At 37.8% G+C, this 14,277-nt stretch overlaps 2 protein-coding genes across 2 annotated transcripts in view; both read right to left on the bottom strand.

Annotated features, from left to right (window-relative positions):
• The window catches only part of MCCC2 (methylcrotonoyl-CoA carboxylase 2), a 62,470-nt gene extending 57,385 nt beyond the window's left edge, over positions 1-5,085 (bottom strand). Inside the window, exon 1 of the mRNA XM_036280634.1 lies at positions 4,881-5,085. Coding sequence (XP_036136527.1) covers positions 4,881-5,009 — 129 coding nt within the window. The 5' untranslated portion in view covers positions 5,010-5,085. The remainder of the gene's footprint in view (positions 1-4,880) is intronic.
• Positions 5,086-10,589: 5,504 nt separating this feature from the next.
• Positions 10,590-14,277, bottom strand: part of BDP1 (B double prime 1, subunit of RNA polymerase III transcription initiation factor IIIB) — a 99,954-nt gene continuing 96,266 nt past the window's right edge. The window contains exon 39 of the mRNA XM_036278698.1: positions 10,590-10,767. Within this exon, the coding sequence (XP_036134591.1) occupies positions 10,636-10,767 (132 nt within the window). The 3' untranslated portion in view covers positions 10,590-10,635. The remainder of the gene's footprint in view (positions 10,768-14,277) is intronic.

The raw sequence follows: 14,277 nt of genomic DNA, 5'->3' as shown, positions 1-14,277 counted from the left end.
GCTCTAACATGGGAGACTAGGAAAACTAGGCAGGGAGAAACCAGACTGTGGCCAAGGCGCCTATGTGCCATCTCCCATCCAAGGCATGGCTTTACCGATATTCCCCTTTTATGAGTCTTTTGCATTCAAAGTTTACTACTTGTAGCTGGAGGTCCCAGGAGATATGGCTGCATCTAAGTGAAATCTTTTAACATCCAACATAACTTAAGAAGAGAACACCCACTCCAAGCTATTTGTTATCCGTGGCAGACAGTATTAGCTGCTTATCCATGTCCATTCTTCCCAGCTTCCTTGATGACAGAATCCCAATTTTACTCAAGGCGGCAACAAGTCCCGCTAGAAAAGTAACATATCCTGGCCTTCTTATATAGACGTGTGGCAGTGTGACTAAATTCTAACCAATGAAATAAAGACAGAAAGTATGACTTCTAGCAAGGCTCCTTTGCCCAGCCAGTGTGGCTCAGTGGTTGAGCATCGGCCAAGAGGTTGTCAGTTTGATTCCTGGTCAGGGCACATGCCCAGGTTGTGGGCCCAATCCCCAGTGGGAGGCCTACAGGAGTCAGCGAATCAATGTTCTCTCTCATCGGTGTTTCTCTCTCTCTTCTTCTCCCTTCCTCTCTCTAAAATCAATAAAGAAAAAAATTTTTAGATTGGCTCCTTAAAAAGAGGACGAGCAAATGAGGGTGTCCTTTTGGAACTCAGACATAATAGCTGTATTACTTGTTCAAAATTCTTCCTCCCCTCCCATCCTTGCCTAGATTCACTGTGAGATTATACTTCCCCACCCCACAGTCCATGAGTCTGTCCATATTACTTGCTTTGTTCAGGGGAATGTGGGCAAGTGTGACAGTGTACCAACCACAAGCAAAGGCTTTAAGAATGACAGTGTTCCCATACTCTCCTCTAGTGCCCAGGCTTTCCATTATGAGAGGAGCATTCCCCCAGTAGCCACTGACCCTTCAGTCTGGGTCCTAGAATAAGAAATAAGTAGAACAAGCCCTGGCCGGGTAGCTCAGCTGGTTAGAACATCCTCTTGATACACCAAGGTTTCAGGTTCAATCTCCGGTCAGGGTGCATACAAGAAACAACCAATGGCCCTGGCCGGTTTGGCTCAGCGGTTAGAGCGTCAGCCTGTGGTCCAGAGAGACCCGGGTTTGGTTCCCGCTAAGGGCACGTACCTCGGTTGCAATTTGTCCCCGGCCCTGGTCGGTCGTGTGGGTGGCAGCCACTCGATGTGTCCCTTCATGTCGATGTTTCTCTCTCTCTCTGTTCCTCTCTCTCCCTCCCACTCTACCTGAACAAAAAATGGAAAAATGTCCTCGGGTGAGGATAAAAAAAAAAAAAGAAACAACCAATGAATGCATCAATAAGTAGAACAAAGCAATGTTTCTCTCTCTTCTCTCTCTCTCATCAATCAATAATAATAATCCAAGAGCAAAAAAAAAAAAATACTTGAGGGTGAAGGGATTGAGAAAAAGAAAAAGAAAGAAAACTCATGGACAAGAACAACAGTGTGTTGATTTGGGGGGGGGGGGTATTGGGGGATGGGGTGGAAGAAGGTATAGAGGGGTAAATGGTGATGGATGGAGACTTGACTTGGGGTAGTGAACACACAATACAGTGGACAGATGATGTGTTGTAGAATTGTGCAACTGAAACCTATATAATTTTGTTAACCAGTGTCACCCCAATAAATTCAATAAAAAGTAAATAAATAAATACTTGTTATTTTGGACACTAAGATCTTGGGATTGTTTGCTACACAGCATTACTGAAACAATAGCTGGCTAAATACAGATCATGACATGACCTTGAGAAGAGGAAGAAAATCATCAAGAGTTAGTATTTCAGCCCTGGCCAGTTTGGCTCAGCAGTTAAGAGCATCGGCCCATGGACCAAAGAGTTTCAAGTCTGATTCCCGGTCAAGGGCACGTACCTCAGTTTCGGGTTCCATCCCTGGCCCCAGTCAGGGTAGTGCAGGAGGCAACCAATCAATGTTTCTCTTTCTCTCCCTTCTTCTCTCTCTCTCTCTCAAAAAACAAACAAACAAGAAACACTTTTTTAAAAATTGATCTGAGAGAGAGAGAAACACTGATTTGTTGTTTCACATATTTATGCATTCATTGGTTGCTTCTTGTGTGTGCCTTGACTGGAGATAGACCCTGCAACCTTGGCATATGGGGACAATGCTCTAACCAAATGAGCTACCCAGACAGGACTAGTATTTCTTGTAGGTTTATTATATATATTCCAGGCATTGACCTGATAACCCTATAAGATACCCACAATTATTGTTAGTATACAGTTGAGGTAACACACACAATAGGGTGAGTATATTGCCCAAGATCACTCAGCCAACAGGTAATATAGTTGGGATTTAAACCAAGGGTCACTAGCTCCAGAACTGTGCTCTTAAACTAACATGTTACAGTGCCTCTTCTGCCCACTGATAGGGCCACTGTTAACATTTTAGCATATTTCCCTCCATGTTTTTTTTCCCAGTAGAAATACATTGTTTGTGTTTTTATTTTTATTATTATTTTTATTTTTATTTATTTATTTATTTTTTTTTCCCCCTAGCGGGAACTGAACCCAGGATTCTCTGGTCCGCAGGCCGAGCTCCAACCGCTGAGCCAAACTGGCCAGGGCTATTATTTTATTTTTATTTTTTATCCTCATCCGAGGACATTTTTCCATTTTTTGTTCAGAGAGAGTGGGAGGGAGAGAGAAGAAGAGAGAGAGAGAGAGAGAGAGAGAAATATCGATGTGAAAGGGACACATCGAGTGGCTGCCACCCGCACGACCAACCAGGGCCGGGGACAAACTGCAACCAAGATACGTGTTCTTAGCGGGAACCGAACCCGGGTCTCTCTGGACCACAAGCCGATGCTCTGACCACTGAGCCAAACTGGCCAGGGCTGTTTGTTATTTTTTAACATACATGAAATACAGACCAGTGCCTTTTCCATCACACCACAGCTACTTCCCTATTCTAATTACTGGTGCAAAGACTGGACCAGAATATAAAACATTTTATACAGAGAAAGATATTACATTCTCAGGCCCACATTCCCTAACCCCTAGCTAACAGCCACCATCAAGAACATGGGCCCATGGCCAGTTTGGCTCAGAGGTTAGAGTGTCGGCCAGCGGACCAGAGAGTCCCAGGTTCGGTTCCCGCTAAGGGCATGCACCTCGGTTGCGGTTTAGCCCCGGCCCTGGTTGGGGTTGTACAGGTGGCAGCCACTTGATGTATCTCTCCCACATCGATGTTTCTCTCTCTCTCTCTCTCTCTCTCTTTCTCCCTCCTTCTCTCCCTCCTGCTCTATCTGAATATAAATGCAAAAGTGTCCTCAGGTGAGGATATAAAAAAAAAAAAAAAAAAAAAGAACATGGGCCCAGATCTAATGTCAAAAAACGATGGCAGAGCAGGAAACTCCAGGCTCTCATTCTTCAACAGAGACATAACAAAACAACCCAAAACTGGCTAAAATGACCTTATAGGAGCTCTGGAAAATAGTCCAAGGCTTACAAGAACCAACAGAACATTCAGCTAAGAAGCAGCCATATTCAAAATGGTAGGAAATCCATCCTCCACAATGCTGCCATACTGATGATTTTACCATATCCACAGGATCCTGCCACTTCCCTACTGTAATACCTTACCAGGCAGCCTGTGAAATGAAATCTAAATGTGGCTTCTGTGTGCAAGGTCCTCCTTTATCTGGCCACAGAATCTCATCTACTCCATGAATTTCACAACTTAGCCATGACTTCCAAATCCTCACAACCACTATATACACTTTCACAACTTAGTACCCACATTCTTGTAACCCCCTTAGTTTCTATAGTCTTGCCTCTTCCTCTACTAAGAGCCTGGCCAACTCTTACCCAATCATCAAGATCCAATCCACTCACCCACTCCTATCTGCAGCTTTCTGTAACCACCTTTTCAAGCTTTAGACACCACTATCAGAATGCATTCTAGCTACCTCCTTTCGTGTCCATCTTCCCCACAATATTATGATTCCATTCCCGCACATCTATATCAAATACTTAAAATACTGCCTCAACAACAGTAACCACTTAATGTTTCTGAATTAAACATTCTCTCCTGACCCCAGAAAACCTAAAGACTTTTGGAAGCCTCTCATTGGATATTGCTTGTCTCAGTCTGCTGATTTTCTTCCAATTTCCTTGTTTTCCCAAAGGCAAGAATTCTTTAAAATGTCTTCTCTGAAAGTTATCTGCACAATTTAAATGTTATCTGTATAAGCTTAGAAACCATAGAACACACTGAAACTTTCCAGCTCTAAGCTTTCAGAAGCTGCAAGTTATTTTTTTTGACCTTGTAATAGCTCCCAGTTCCAAGAAAAGCCATTCAAAGATACTGTGGGATAAGTAGTTTCTATGAACCTGACCAACTATTTAACTAAAGTCTGATAAGCACAACTTTCAAGGTTAGCTGTCCTAGGCCAGTGGTTCCCATAACAGGCTGCCACCAAGCCCCCAGGACTTCATTAACCATGTAAACAAGAGGCAGGAAAAAGGTCCAGGGTGGGCCTTCAGGCAGCTGTGTATTCAACAAGATCCCCAGCTGACAATGCTTTTCAAAGATACAAATCATAGTTGCAGTGCTAAAAGTAAATTAAAATGTATTTGGTTTGGATTTTCCCCCCCAATCTTCACGACCCCGTAGGCTTCTTGCGTCCCAGGATCATACTGAGACTCCAGAGAAACAATAGCAGTTGTTCAAGTGTGTCCATCGGCCTGCTACTCCGGCCAGCACCGAGTCCCGTGGGCCTGCACTAGCAGGCGTGAGGCAGCGGAGATCGCACACTCGCCCGGGGCTCCTGGCCCGGGCCGCTCCCCCAGCCTACCTGGTAGAGGGTAGAGCCCAAGTCCGGCTGGGTGCCCAGCGTGGCCACCGAGTCCCGGTGGTAGGCGCGCGGCCCGGGGGCAGCAGCGCGGGCGCACCGCCACAGGGCTAACCTCATGGTGGGCCACATGGCAGCGGACACAGAGTGAGCGAGGAGAACGGGAGAGATGTCAGCCTGGAGCCCGGTTCTAGCAGCCCCTACCAGCCTGAACCATCCCAGCTTTTCAGGCTGTGATTGGTAGGCACTGCGCACCACGCCCCCAACCTCAGCCAATAAGACCAGAGAAGCAGTCCCGCGATACCCTGTCGTATCGCGAGCCCGAGGTGCTCTGTGAGTCCGGGGGTAGAGCGAGCCTTTCCTGGCCGGTCCTGTCTCCTCGAGTTAGTGACCTGGTATGGAATTTCCTTGCACTCGGTTTCAGTATATTTTTTTCCTTTTTTTTTTTTTTTTTTTTTTTTTTGCACGTGCCCATAGCAGGAACCGAATCCGAGACACTCTGGTTCGCAGGCCAACGCTCCAACCGCTGAGCCAAACCGGACAGGACGGTTTCAGCATATTTTCTATTGTGCTTTCTTCTTCCCCTGCTATTAAAAAAGTATTCACGCCTTGGCCTGTGTGGCTCAGCAGTTAGAGCGTATGCCTGCCGACCAGAGAGTGGCGGAATCCCTTGCCGGTCAAGGGCCGGTACCTCTGTTGCGGGTTTGATCCCGTCCCTGGAGTTCAGGGTGACAGCGCTACTGCGCATGGAGAGCTATTGAAGCCACTGGTCCAGATTAAAGGAGGAAGAGCTCTGAAAGTTTTCCAGGAAAAAAGGAAACCGTTTATCTGGCAGTATTAACCATGTGGAAAATTACAAGCAGAGGCTTTAACAGGCTTGCTGGAGGGTGTGGAAAGTTAAGTCATTGGTTCAAAAACAAATAAAACCCAAAGCAAATGAAAAAGTTAAGCAGTTACCAACTTCGAGAAAAACAAAAATTGTACCAGAAAGGAAACATCATCTTAGTACATTATGTGGTAATTACAATTAATACAATGAAAATAGTAAATAAGGTTTAACCATGTTTAACACAGTGGGAGAAAGCAGGAGGGAAGTGGGGAGAGGAGAGTTGTAAGAAAGTTTTTTATTATTTATTGATTTGAGAGTAAAATCAATTTGTTCCACTTATTTATGCATTCATTGGTTGATTCTTGTATGTGTGTGACAGGGAATCAAACCGGCAACCTTGGTGTATGGGGATGATGCTTTAACCAACTGAGCTACCAGGCCAGGGCAGAAAGCTAAAATTTTTATGTGCCATAACAAAAAGTCAGTTGACAATGTCTAACATTTATAAATGAGAGGCAGAATAATCATTTTTAGAAACGTGAAATACCAGAACAGCTTGTGTAAAATATTACAGCACTACTAAACTTTTTAAGTCATGCATAAACTTTTTAAAACCAGGAAACAATGCATATTAAAAGGTTAGTACGGTACCAAGCATAATAAATGGTAGCTTCTTGTTTTGAAAAGTGACGTTTTTAAAAATCTGGGCAGGGGGGGAATGAAGGTAAAAAAAAAAAAAAAAAAAAGTCAGAGTGAGTTTAGTACACAAAATGTGTGAAGTATTTTACCTTGCTACAGGTTGGCCCCAAACTTAGCTGTGTATTGCAAAAGTAAACAACACAAGGATTCACACAGCTCATATTATAAAAAAAAAAAAAATCAGACAATTGAACAGCAGCCCAATTATTCCTAGCACTGAGGCCAAAGAGAAGTATCTACTATAGGTTCCTCCAAGTAGGATATTGGATGATAAAGTCTACATCTTCATTATAGCAAAATTAATCATTTCTTTAGACTTTTAGACTATTTCACATAATGTCCCTAAACATGAGCAGACAAAACAATGTAGCCCATATTCATAGCTTTTTTTGTTTTTAATTAACTACTTTAGAGAGGGGGAGTGAAACATTGATCTGAGATGGGCTGCCTCCTGCACCCCACCTCAGGCATGTGCTCTGCCCTGGAATCCAACCAGCAACCTTTCAGTGCACAGGATGATGTCCAAGCAACTGAGCCACATCCACCACGGCTAGGCTCTTTAATGATCTGACAAAATCCAAGACAAAAATTTTGTATATTTAGAGAAATGACTAGACTGTCCTTTAGGAAAGTTTCTACAAGTATTTCTCCCAACCAAATTTTTGACTGATATTTTGCCACTATCCACTTCAGAATTTCAGATTTATACTGTATCTAGGACTAAAGTTTCCCATTTTCTCTACAGAAAAACAAAGTGGGAAGAAGAAAAAACAAATAATAAAAGGATTGAGTTCTTTTATCTAAATTCATTATACAAGAAGTAAATAAAACAACTCTTTAGATGTCTCAAATGTGGGCGAAAGTATTCTTTATACTTAATAAGAGCAAAAAAATATTCTTCACAGCATACATATAAGAAAACAGATCAGTTCTTCCACTTATACAGTGGCCCTCCATATCCGCCGGTTCTACATCTGCATTCAACCAACTTCATATTCAACCAATTGCAAATCCAAAATATTCACACATAAAAAAAGTTATGTTGTTGCTGATATAGCTAGTAGGCCTGATGCAACAATGGTTGCATCTGTACTGAACATGTACAGACTTTTTTACTTGTCATTCATTACTCCCTAAACAACACAGTACAACGACGATTTGTTTAGCATTTACTATGTATTAGGGATTATAAGTAATTTAGAGATTATTTAAAGTGCATAGGTTATATGCAAACACTATGCCATTTTAACCCTCACCTGAGAATTTTTTTTTTTCCATCTATCTTCAGATAGAGTGGGGGCAGGAGGAGAGAGAACATCGATGTGGAAGAGAAACATCAATTGGTTGCCTCGTGCACAACCCTGACCAGGGCTAGGGACAAACTGAAACTGAGGTACGTGTGCCCCTGACCAGAATTGAACCCCAAACTCTTTGGTCTGCGGACCAATGCTCTAACTGCTGAGCCAAACCAGCCAGGGCACTATGCCATTTTTATACAGGGACTTGAGCATCCTCAGATTTTGGTAACTGCACAGGGCCCTGGAACCAATCCCCATAGATACCAAGGGATGACTGTACTATATTTTTATGAAAGGAAGTATAAGCTGTAGTTGAAAAACTACTGGTTTCGGCTAAACATTAAGAAAAGGGCACAACAAAAACATTATACAAGGAGTAAATAAAAAAACTCATTTAGATGTCATATAATATAAAATAACTTTTATTTACATAATTTATATCTATAGAACATAAATGCTTTCTTTAGAACAAGAAAATTTACAAATGACAGATATTGCTTTTTTGTCAATGACTTCTTCAAGCAAGATATTATGTATACATGGTCACTTCTATTTCAAATAATATAGTGGTAAACAGTAGATATTCATATTTTTATCTGTGCCTCAATCATTTACCAACAAATTAGGCTTTTAAACCATCATGTTCACCATTTGCTAAGACATAAGTATTCAGGAGGAAACGACAAGAAAAAACAAAGACCTTTAACCATATCTTCTTTAAAATTTATAAAATACAAACTCTTCCCAACATCATCTTTACAAGAATTAGATTAAATACAGGTGTGAACAAGTCTTTCCACCTTAAAAGGTAAATAAATACAATGATTATGTTTCTCTTTCTCTAAGATTAGTTTAAGGATATAATAATAAGGTAATTTAGCTGGGTGACTTGATTCTCTAATATAATAAATGCCCAAAAGATAAAATTATTCTTTATACAGTAAGAAGTTACATCTTTCATAAAATTAATTCACTGTAGATGAACAAGAGACAGACATTTACAAAGTTAAAACAAATATTATACAAGAGATAAAATAATAGTTTAACTGTGGCAATCTAACACCCAAATTAACATTAACCTAATGAAAGAAAGCTTTTAAGAATGAGGTTTTTTAAAATTTATAAAAACAGGGCATTAAAATAGAAATGTTATTTACTACCACGATTCTTGTGATCACGTGAAATAAATAAATGCATACCTATAGAGAATTTCCACTCAGATTTATAGATCTTTATGGAAAAATTTAAACTATAAATATCACTATAAGAAAATGAAAAAATGCTCTAATGTCAATTGTTTTAATAAATTAGGATTACTGTTATACTTCCTCCTGAGCCATATCCTAATTTACTAATGAACTTGAAAATTGCCCTCCATTTTTTTCATTATATAAACACAATTATCTAGACATTAAAAAAGCTTCCCATTGAAATACTGATCATTCCATAATGCAATCAACAGTTTTATCTGTTAGGCACAACTTATAACTTCAATGACATATATCTCATAAAGACATCAGCACCTTAACGTAAGAAAATTACTCTCTCATGTAGAGGGTCAAACTAAAAGCACAATACAGCCACATCTATCATTTAAGTATTGTCTGTGGCTGCTTTCAATTGAAATGGCAGAGTTGAGTAGCTGCCATAGAGGCCATCTGGCCCACAGATGCAAAAAATATTTTATGAAAAATGTTTTTGATTCCTGACCTAATGTATTGTCAACTCAGAATAAATTTGCTCTTTGAGAAGTTTAATTGAATCACACCAAAGATTTACTTGGGTGAATAATAAAATTACATATGTAGATTACAAAACTGAAACAACTCAAATCCATATCGATAATCACTGACTTAATGGTCATGTTATCTTATTTTCTGTTTTTAATATCACAATTATGTTCTGTAGTTAAAGGCTAAGTGTTCCTGAAGCAGAATTTAATGGGGAGGAAACGTATCAAAAAATTGGTTGTTGTTTTTTTTAAAGGAACGTGTGTGTGTGTGTGTGTGTGTGTGTGTGTGTATGTGTAAAGGCGGTTAAGTTTTGTATGGAAATATGCCTCATAAATGAAGGTAAGTTTTCTTTTTTCTTTTTCCATACAAATCCTGAGATTATCCAAGAAATAAGAAAAACAAAATATTCACAGTACAAAGTCAATATACTAACACTATGAGAAAAAAATGTATTCAAAACATATACACTATCCAAATACTTTTAGTTATACCACTTTAAATATCTCTAAAATTAAAGAGGGAAAGGAGACAAACAAAATTGTTAATGCCTTCTTTACCCATAATTCTGAGGGTGAAATAATTAAAACTGAATATTCTTTTAAATAAAAAATTTAAAAATAAATAAGCTTTTTGATGTTTCATCTTTATAAATAATATGTTTAAATACTAGTTCTTCAATTAGGACTAATGTTAACATGAATTACAAAAGTATATATTTTTCAGTCAGTCAAATAGCTAATAATAGAAAAGTTTTTAACAATTTACTTTCATGTACTTAAGAGGCAACTGAAAAGGTCTTAATCACCCACAGAAAAATCCAAAAAAACAGAAAAAAAACCTTCACAAAAGTAGTTCGCTAAATGTTAAATACAATCCACCTCCCAATACTTCAGCCCTGTGACTGATACAGAAACATTCCAATATGTCCATATGTTTTCAGTTCAGGAAGAGTCAAAATGTAAACAAGAGTTGCTATTTCTGTCTGAAAAAGCAGTATTAATTGTTTGGTAATTCCAAAATGCTGAATCAATCAGAATGAAAGGAACCTCAGCAATGTTTCCCACTGATTATAAAAACTTCAATCAAGTTCATTAAATAGTCAAAATCAACATAAAGAAAAACAAACATGATGCTTTTTCTAAATACTGTTTTGTTGACATAATTGACTCTGAAAATTCTAGACTTAAAAAACAAAACTTTCATTCTGTTTTATCCACTTCAATAAAGATATCACTAAAGAAATATTCAGAGACTGTGGTTGGTTCTTCTTCAAGTGTCTGTTTTTGGACACTTTTACATTCTTCTTTCAGTAAGGAACGATCACAAGAAACCTAAAAAGATAATAAAAATAAGTATGCAATATAACATTTGTATATTCGTAGTGGCTGTCTACATTGATATGTTTGAAAAGCAATATAGCATAAATATTAAGAGCTTTAAATATGTTCATACTCGCTGATCCAATAATTTCATTTCTGTGCTATTACATTAAGGAAATAATCCTAACATAGTAAGAGTTTTATGAATAAGATAACCTTCGTAGCATTAGTTATAATAATAAAATCAGAATCAACAAATAACATAACATTAGGTTAACTGTAGTGTATCCATGATCCATAACATCACCCTAATTTCCATGAAAAAACTTTAACATAATAGTAAAACATAACATTATTAAGTATTTAATAAAAACATTTTAGTAACCAGTATAAAAATAGACATGGAAAAAAACAGTACCCAAAGGAATCACCAATGAAAGTCATTCTATCAAAAATTAGCATACTTATAAATCTATCAAAAACTAAGGATAATATCAGCACAGAAACAAACATACATATCAATTAAATAGAAGACTAAAAATATCCCCCAACACATGTGGATGGAAATTTAGTATCTGATAAAAATGACATTTCTAAAAAAATAAGAAACATTGGATTATTCAATAAATGATGGTAGACAACTGTATAACCCTCAGGAAAAAAGCCAGACCTATACCAAAATAAATACTACATGGCTCAAAAGATTTAAATGTAAAAACATTTCTTAAAAACCTCTTATAAAATACCAAGGGAAAACTTTTATAATCCTGGAGTGGGGGAAAAGAAATGTCTTTTTAAATTTTTATTTTCTTTATTGATTTTAGAGACAGGGAAGGGAGAGGTAGAGAGAGATAGAAACATCAATGAGAGAGAACATCAACTGACAGACTCCTGCATGTCCCCCACTGGGGATTGGGCCCACATCCTGGGCATGTGTCCTGACTGGAGACCTCTTGGTGCATGGGTTGACGTTCAACCACTGAGCCACACCAGCCAGATAGGAGTGTCTTTTTATTTTTATTTAATTAATTTATTTATTTATGTTACAGATGTTTCTCCTTTTCCCCCCATTGATTCCCCCCTGCCCTGTCCCCAGCTTTGTTGTCCATGTCCATTGTTCATGCATACATGCATATAAGTTCTGTGGTTTATCTCTCCCCCAACACCCCCTCTTCTGGGGATTGTCAGTCTGTACCCTACTTCCACGTCTCTGGGACTACCCCATTCCTCAGACTGTTATGTTCATTACATTCCACAAATAAGTGAGATCATATGATACTTGTCTTTTTCTGTTTGGCTTGTTTCGCTTAGGATAATACTTTCCAGGTCCCTCCATGTCGTCTCAAAGGATGAGAGATCTTTCTTTCTTACAGCTGCATAGTATTCCATTGTGTATATGTACCACTGCTTTTTTATCCATTCGTCTACTGATGGGCACTTGGGCTGTTTCCAGATCTTAGCTATTGTAAATAGTGCTGCTACAAACATGGGGGTACATATATTCTTTCTGATTGGTGTTTCAGGCTTCTTAGGGTATATTCCTAGCAGTGGGATCACTGGGGCAAATGGAAGTTCAATTTTTAATTTTTTGAGGTAACACCATATTGTTTTCCATAGTGGCTGCACCAGTCTGCATTCCCACCAGCAATGTACTAGAGTCCCCTTTTCTCCACACCCTCGCCAACATTTGTTTGAGGAGTGTCTTTTTAAATGACAGGAAAGCCAGAACCCATGAAAGATTGAGAAATGCATCTATGTAAAAATAAAAAATGTCTGCATAGCAAAAACCACCATATACAAAATCAAAAGACAAATGACATACAGAAAAAAATATATCTGCAACCTATATCAAAAAGGATTTTCTTTAATTAAGAGCTTCTACAAATCAGTATGAAGAAGACTAATAACCAATTCTTTATAAAGTCAAAAAATATGAACAGATGGTTCACAGAAAAAGCATAAACAATTCAAATACATGAAGAGATGTTTACCTCACTGATATGTGCTCATTAAATCTATGAAGAATGATAAAAGTAAAAGAAAATTGTTAACATATCCGTGTGAGGAAAAGGTTCTCTCATCTACTGCTGATAAGACTAGAAACTGATATAATCCCTACGGAGGACAATCAGCCAGTATCTATTAAAAAAATAATCATTCCTTTTGAGCAGCAATTCTATTTCTAGGAAATTTAATCTGCAGATAAATGAGCATAATGGCTCATTTATAAGTTAGCTATTACATCATTGTTTGAAATAGCAAATAATTAGGAATAATCTAAATTCCTACTATATGAGACCAATATTGCTTTATGGTACATCCAAACAATGGAATATTATGTCATTAAAAATAAGGACAGCACTCTTGAACACTTATTCCTAAAAAACAAAAACAAATACCTGTATACAAATGTTAATAGCAGCTTTATTCATAATAGCCAAAAACTGAAAACAACCCAATGTCCTTCAATCAGTAAATGGATAAACAAAACTGGTACAGACAGTTTATAGGAATAAACTATTGAAACACAAACCATTTAAATGACTCTGTAGGGGAACTGTTCTGAGTTAAAAGAAGCCAATTCTGAAATATGAATCCATTTACACAACCGTATATAAGATGCCATTTGCATCACTTGTTTGGAATGACAAATTTAATGGAAAACAGGTTTCAAGAAGGAGAGAGTGGGGTGAGTTGGGGTGGGGTGGAAGTGGGTGTGTCTATAAAAGGGCAATACAGAGGTTCCCTGTGGTGACGGAACTGTTCGGTATCTTTACTATAGCACTGTCAGTAACCTGATTGTGATACTATACCATAGGTTTACAAGACGCTACCACTGGGGAAAGCTGGATAAAGGCTATATACACTGGAATTTCTCTGTATTCGTTTTTACAACTGATGTAAATATATAGCAATCTCAAAATAAAGTGTAACTTAAAGTTTTAAAAGAAACAGAGGAAGAGAAAGCTCTTTATTTACTGTTTTGCAAACATCTCCAAGACATACCGTAAGGTGAAGAAAGCAGTATGGAAGAGAACAGAATACTATTGTTTATATTTTTTAAAAGTATTTATTATATTTGTGTATATATAAAATATCTCTAGAAAAGTAAACCAAAAACTGATAATACTCTGTATCTGTGGAAAGAGGGAACTAGGAAGCTAAAGGACAGATGTGGGAAACATTTTACTGTAAACTCTTTTTTATAGATTATGAATTTTAAGACATGAAATACATTACTTATTCAAAAAAATAATAAAATAGAACTTTGAAAATAACATTTAGTTTTGATTCTTGCCTCTCACCATATACCAAATATACTCCACACTACATACCAAAGTCAATAACCATGAATAGAATTAATTTTAAAACTGAAAAGTTTATACCTCTGGATAAAAACTTCCTAATCATAAAAGCAATTTAAGAAATTGCAAAGAAATAAAGTAATGAATTTGACGAAACATTCAAAACTTATGTACGTTAAAAATAAAACCTCAATAATTTAAAATAAACTTGGGAAAA

This window comes from Molossus molossus, unplaced genomic scaffold, assembly GCF_014108415.1.
Source record: "Molossus molossus isolate mMolMol1 unplaced genomic scaffold, mMolMol1.p scaffold_m16_p_3, whole genome shotgun sequence".
Classification (NCBI taxonomy): domain Eukaryota; kingdom Metazoa; phylum Chordata; class Mammalia; order Chiroptera; family Molossidae; genus Molossus; species Molossus molossus.
Note: the sequence above shows the minus strand (reverse complement) of the source record. Positions and strands in the feature narration are given on the sequence as shown.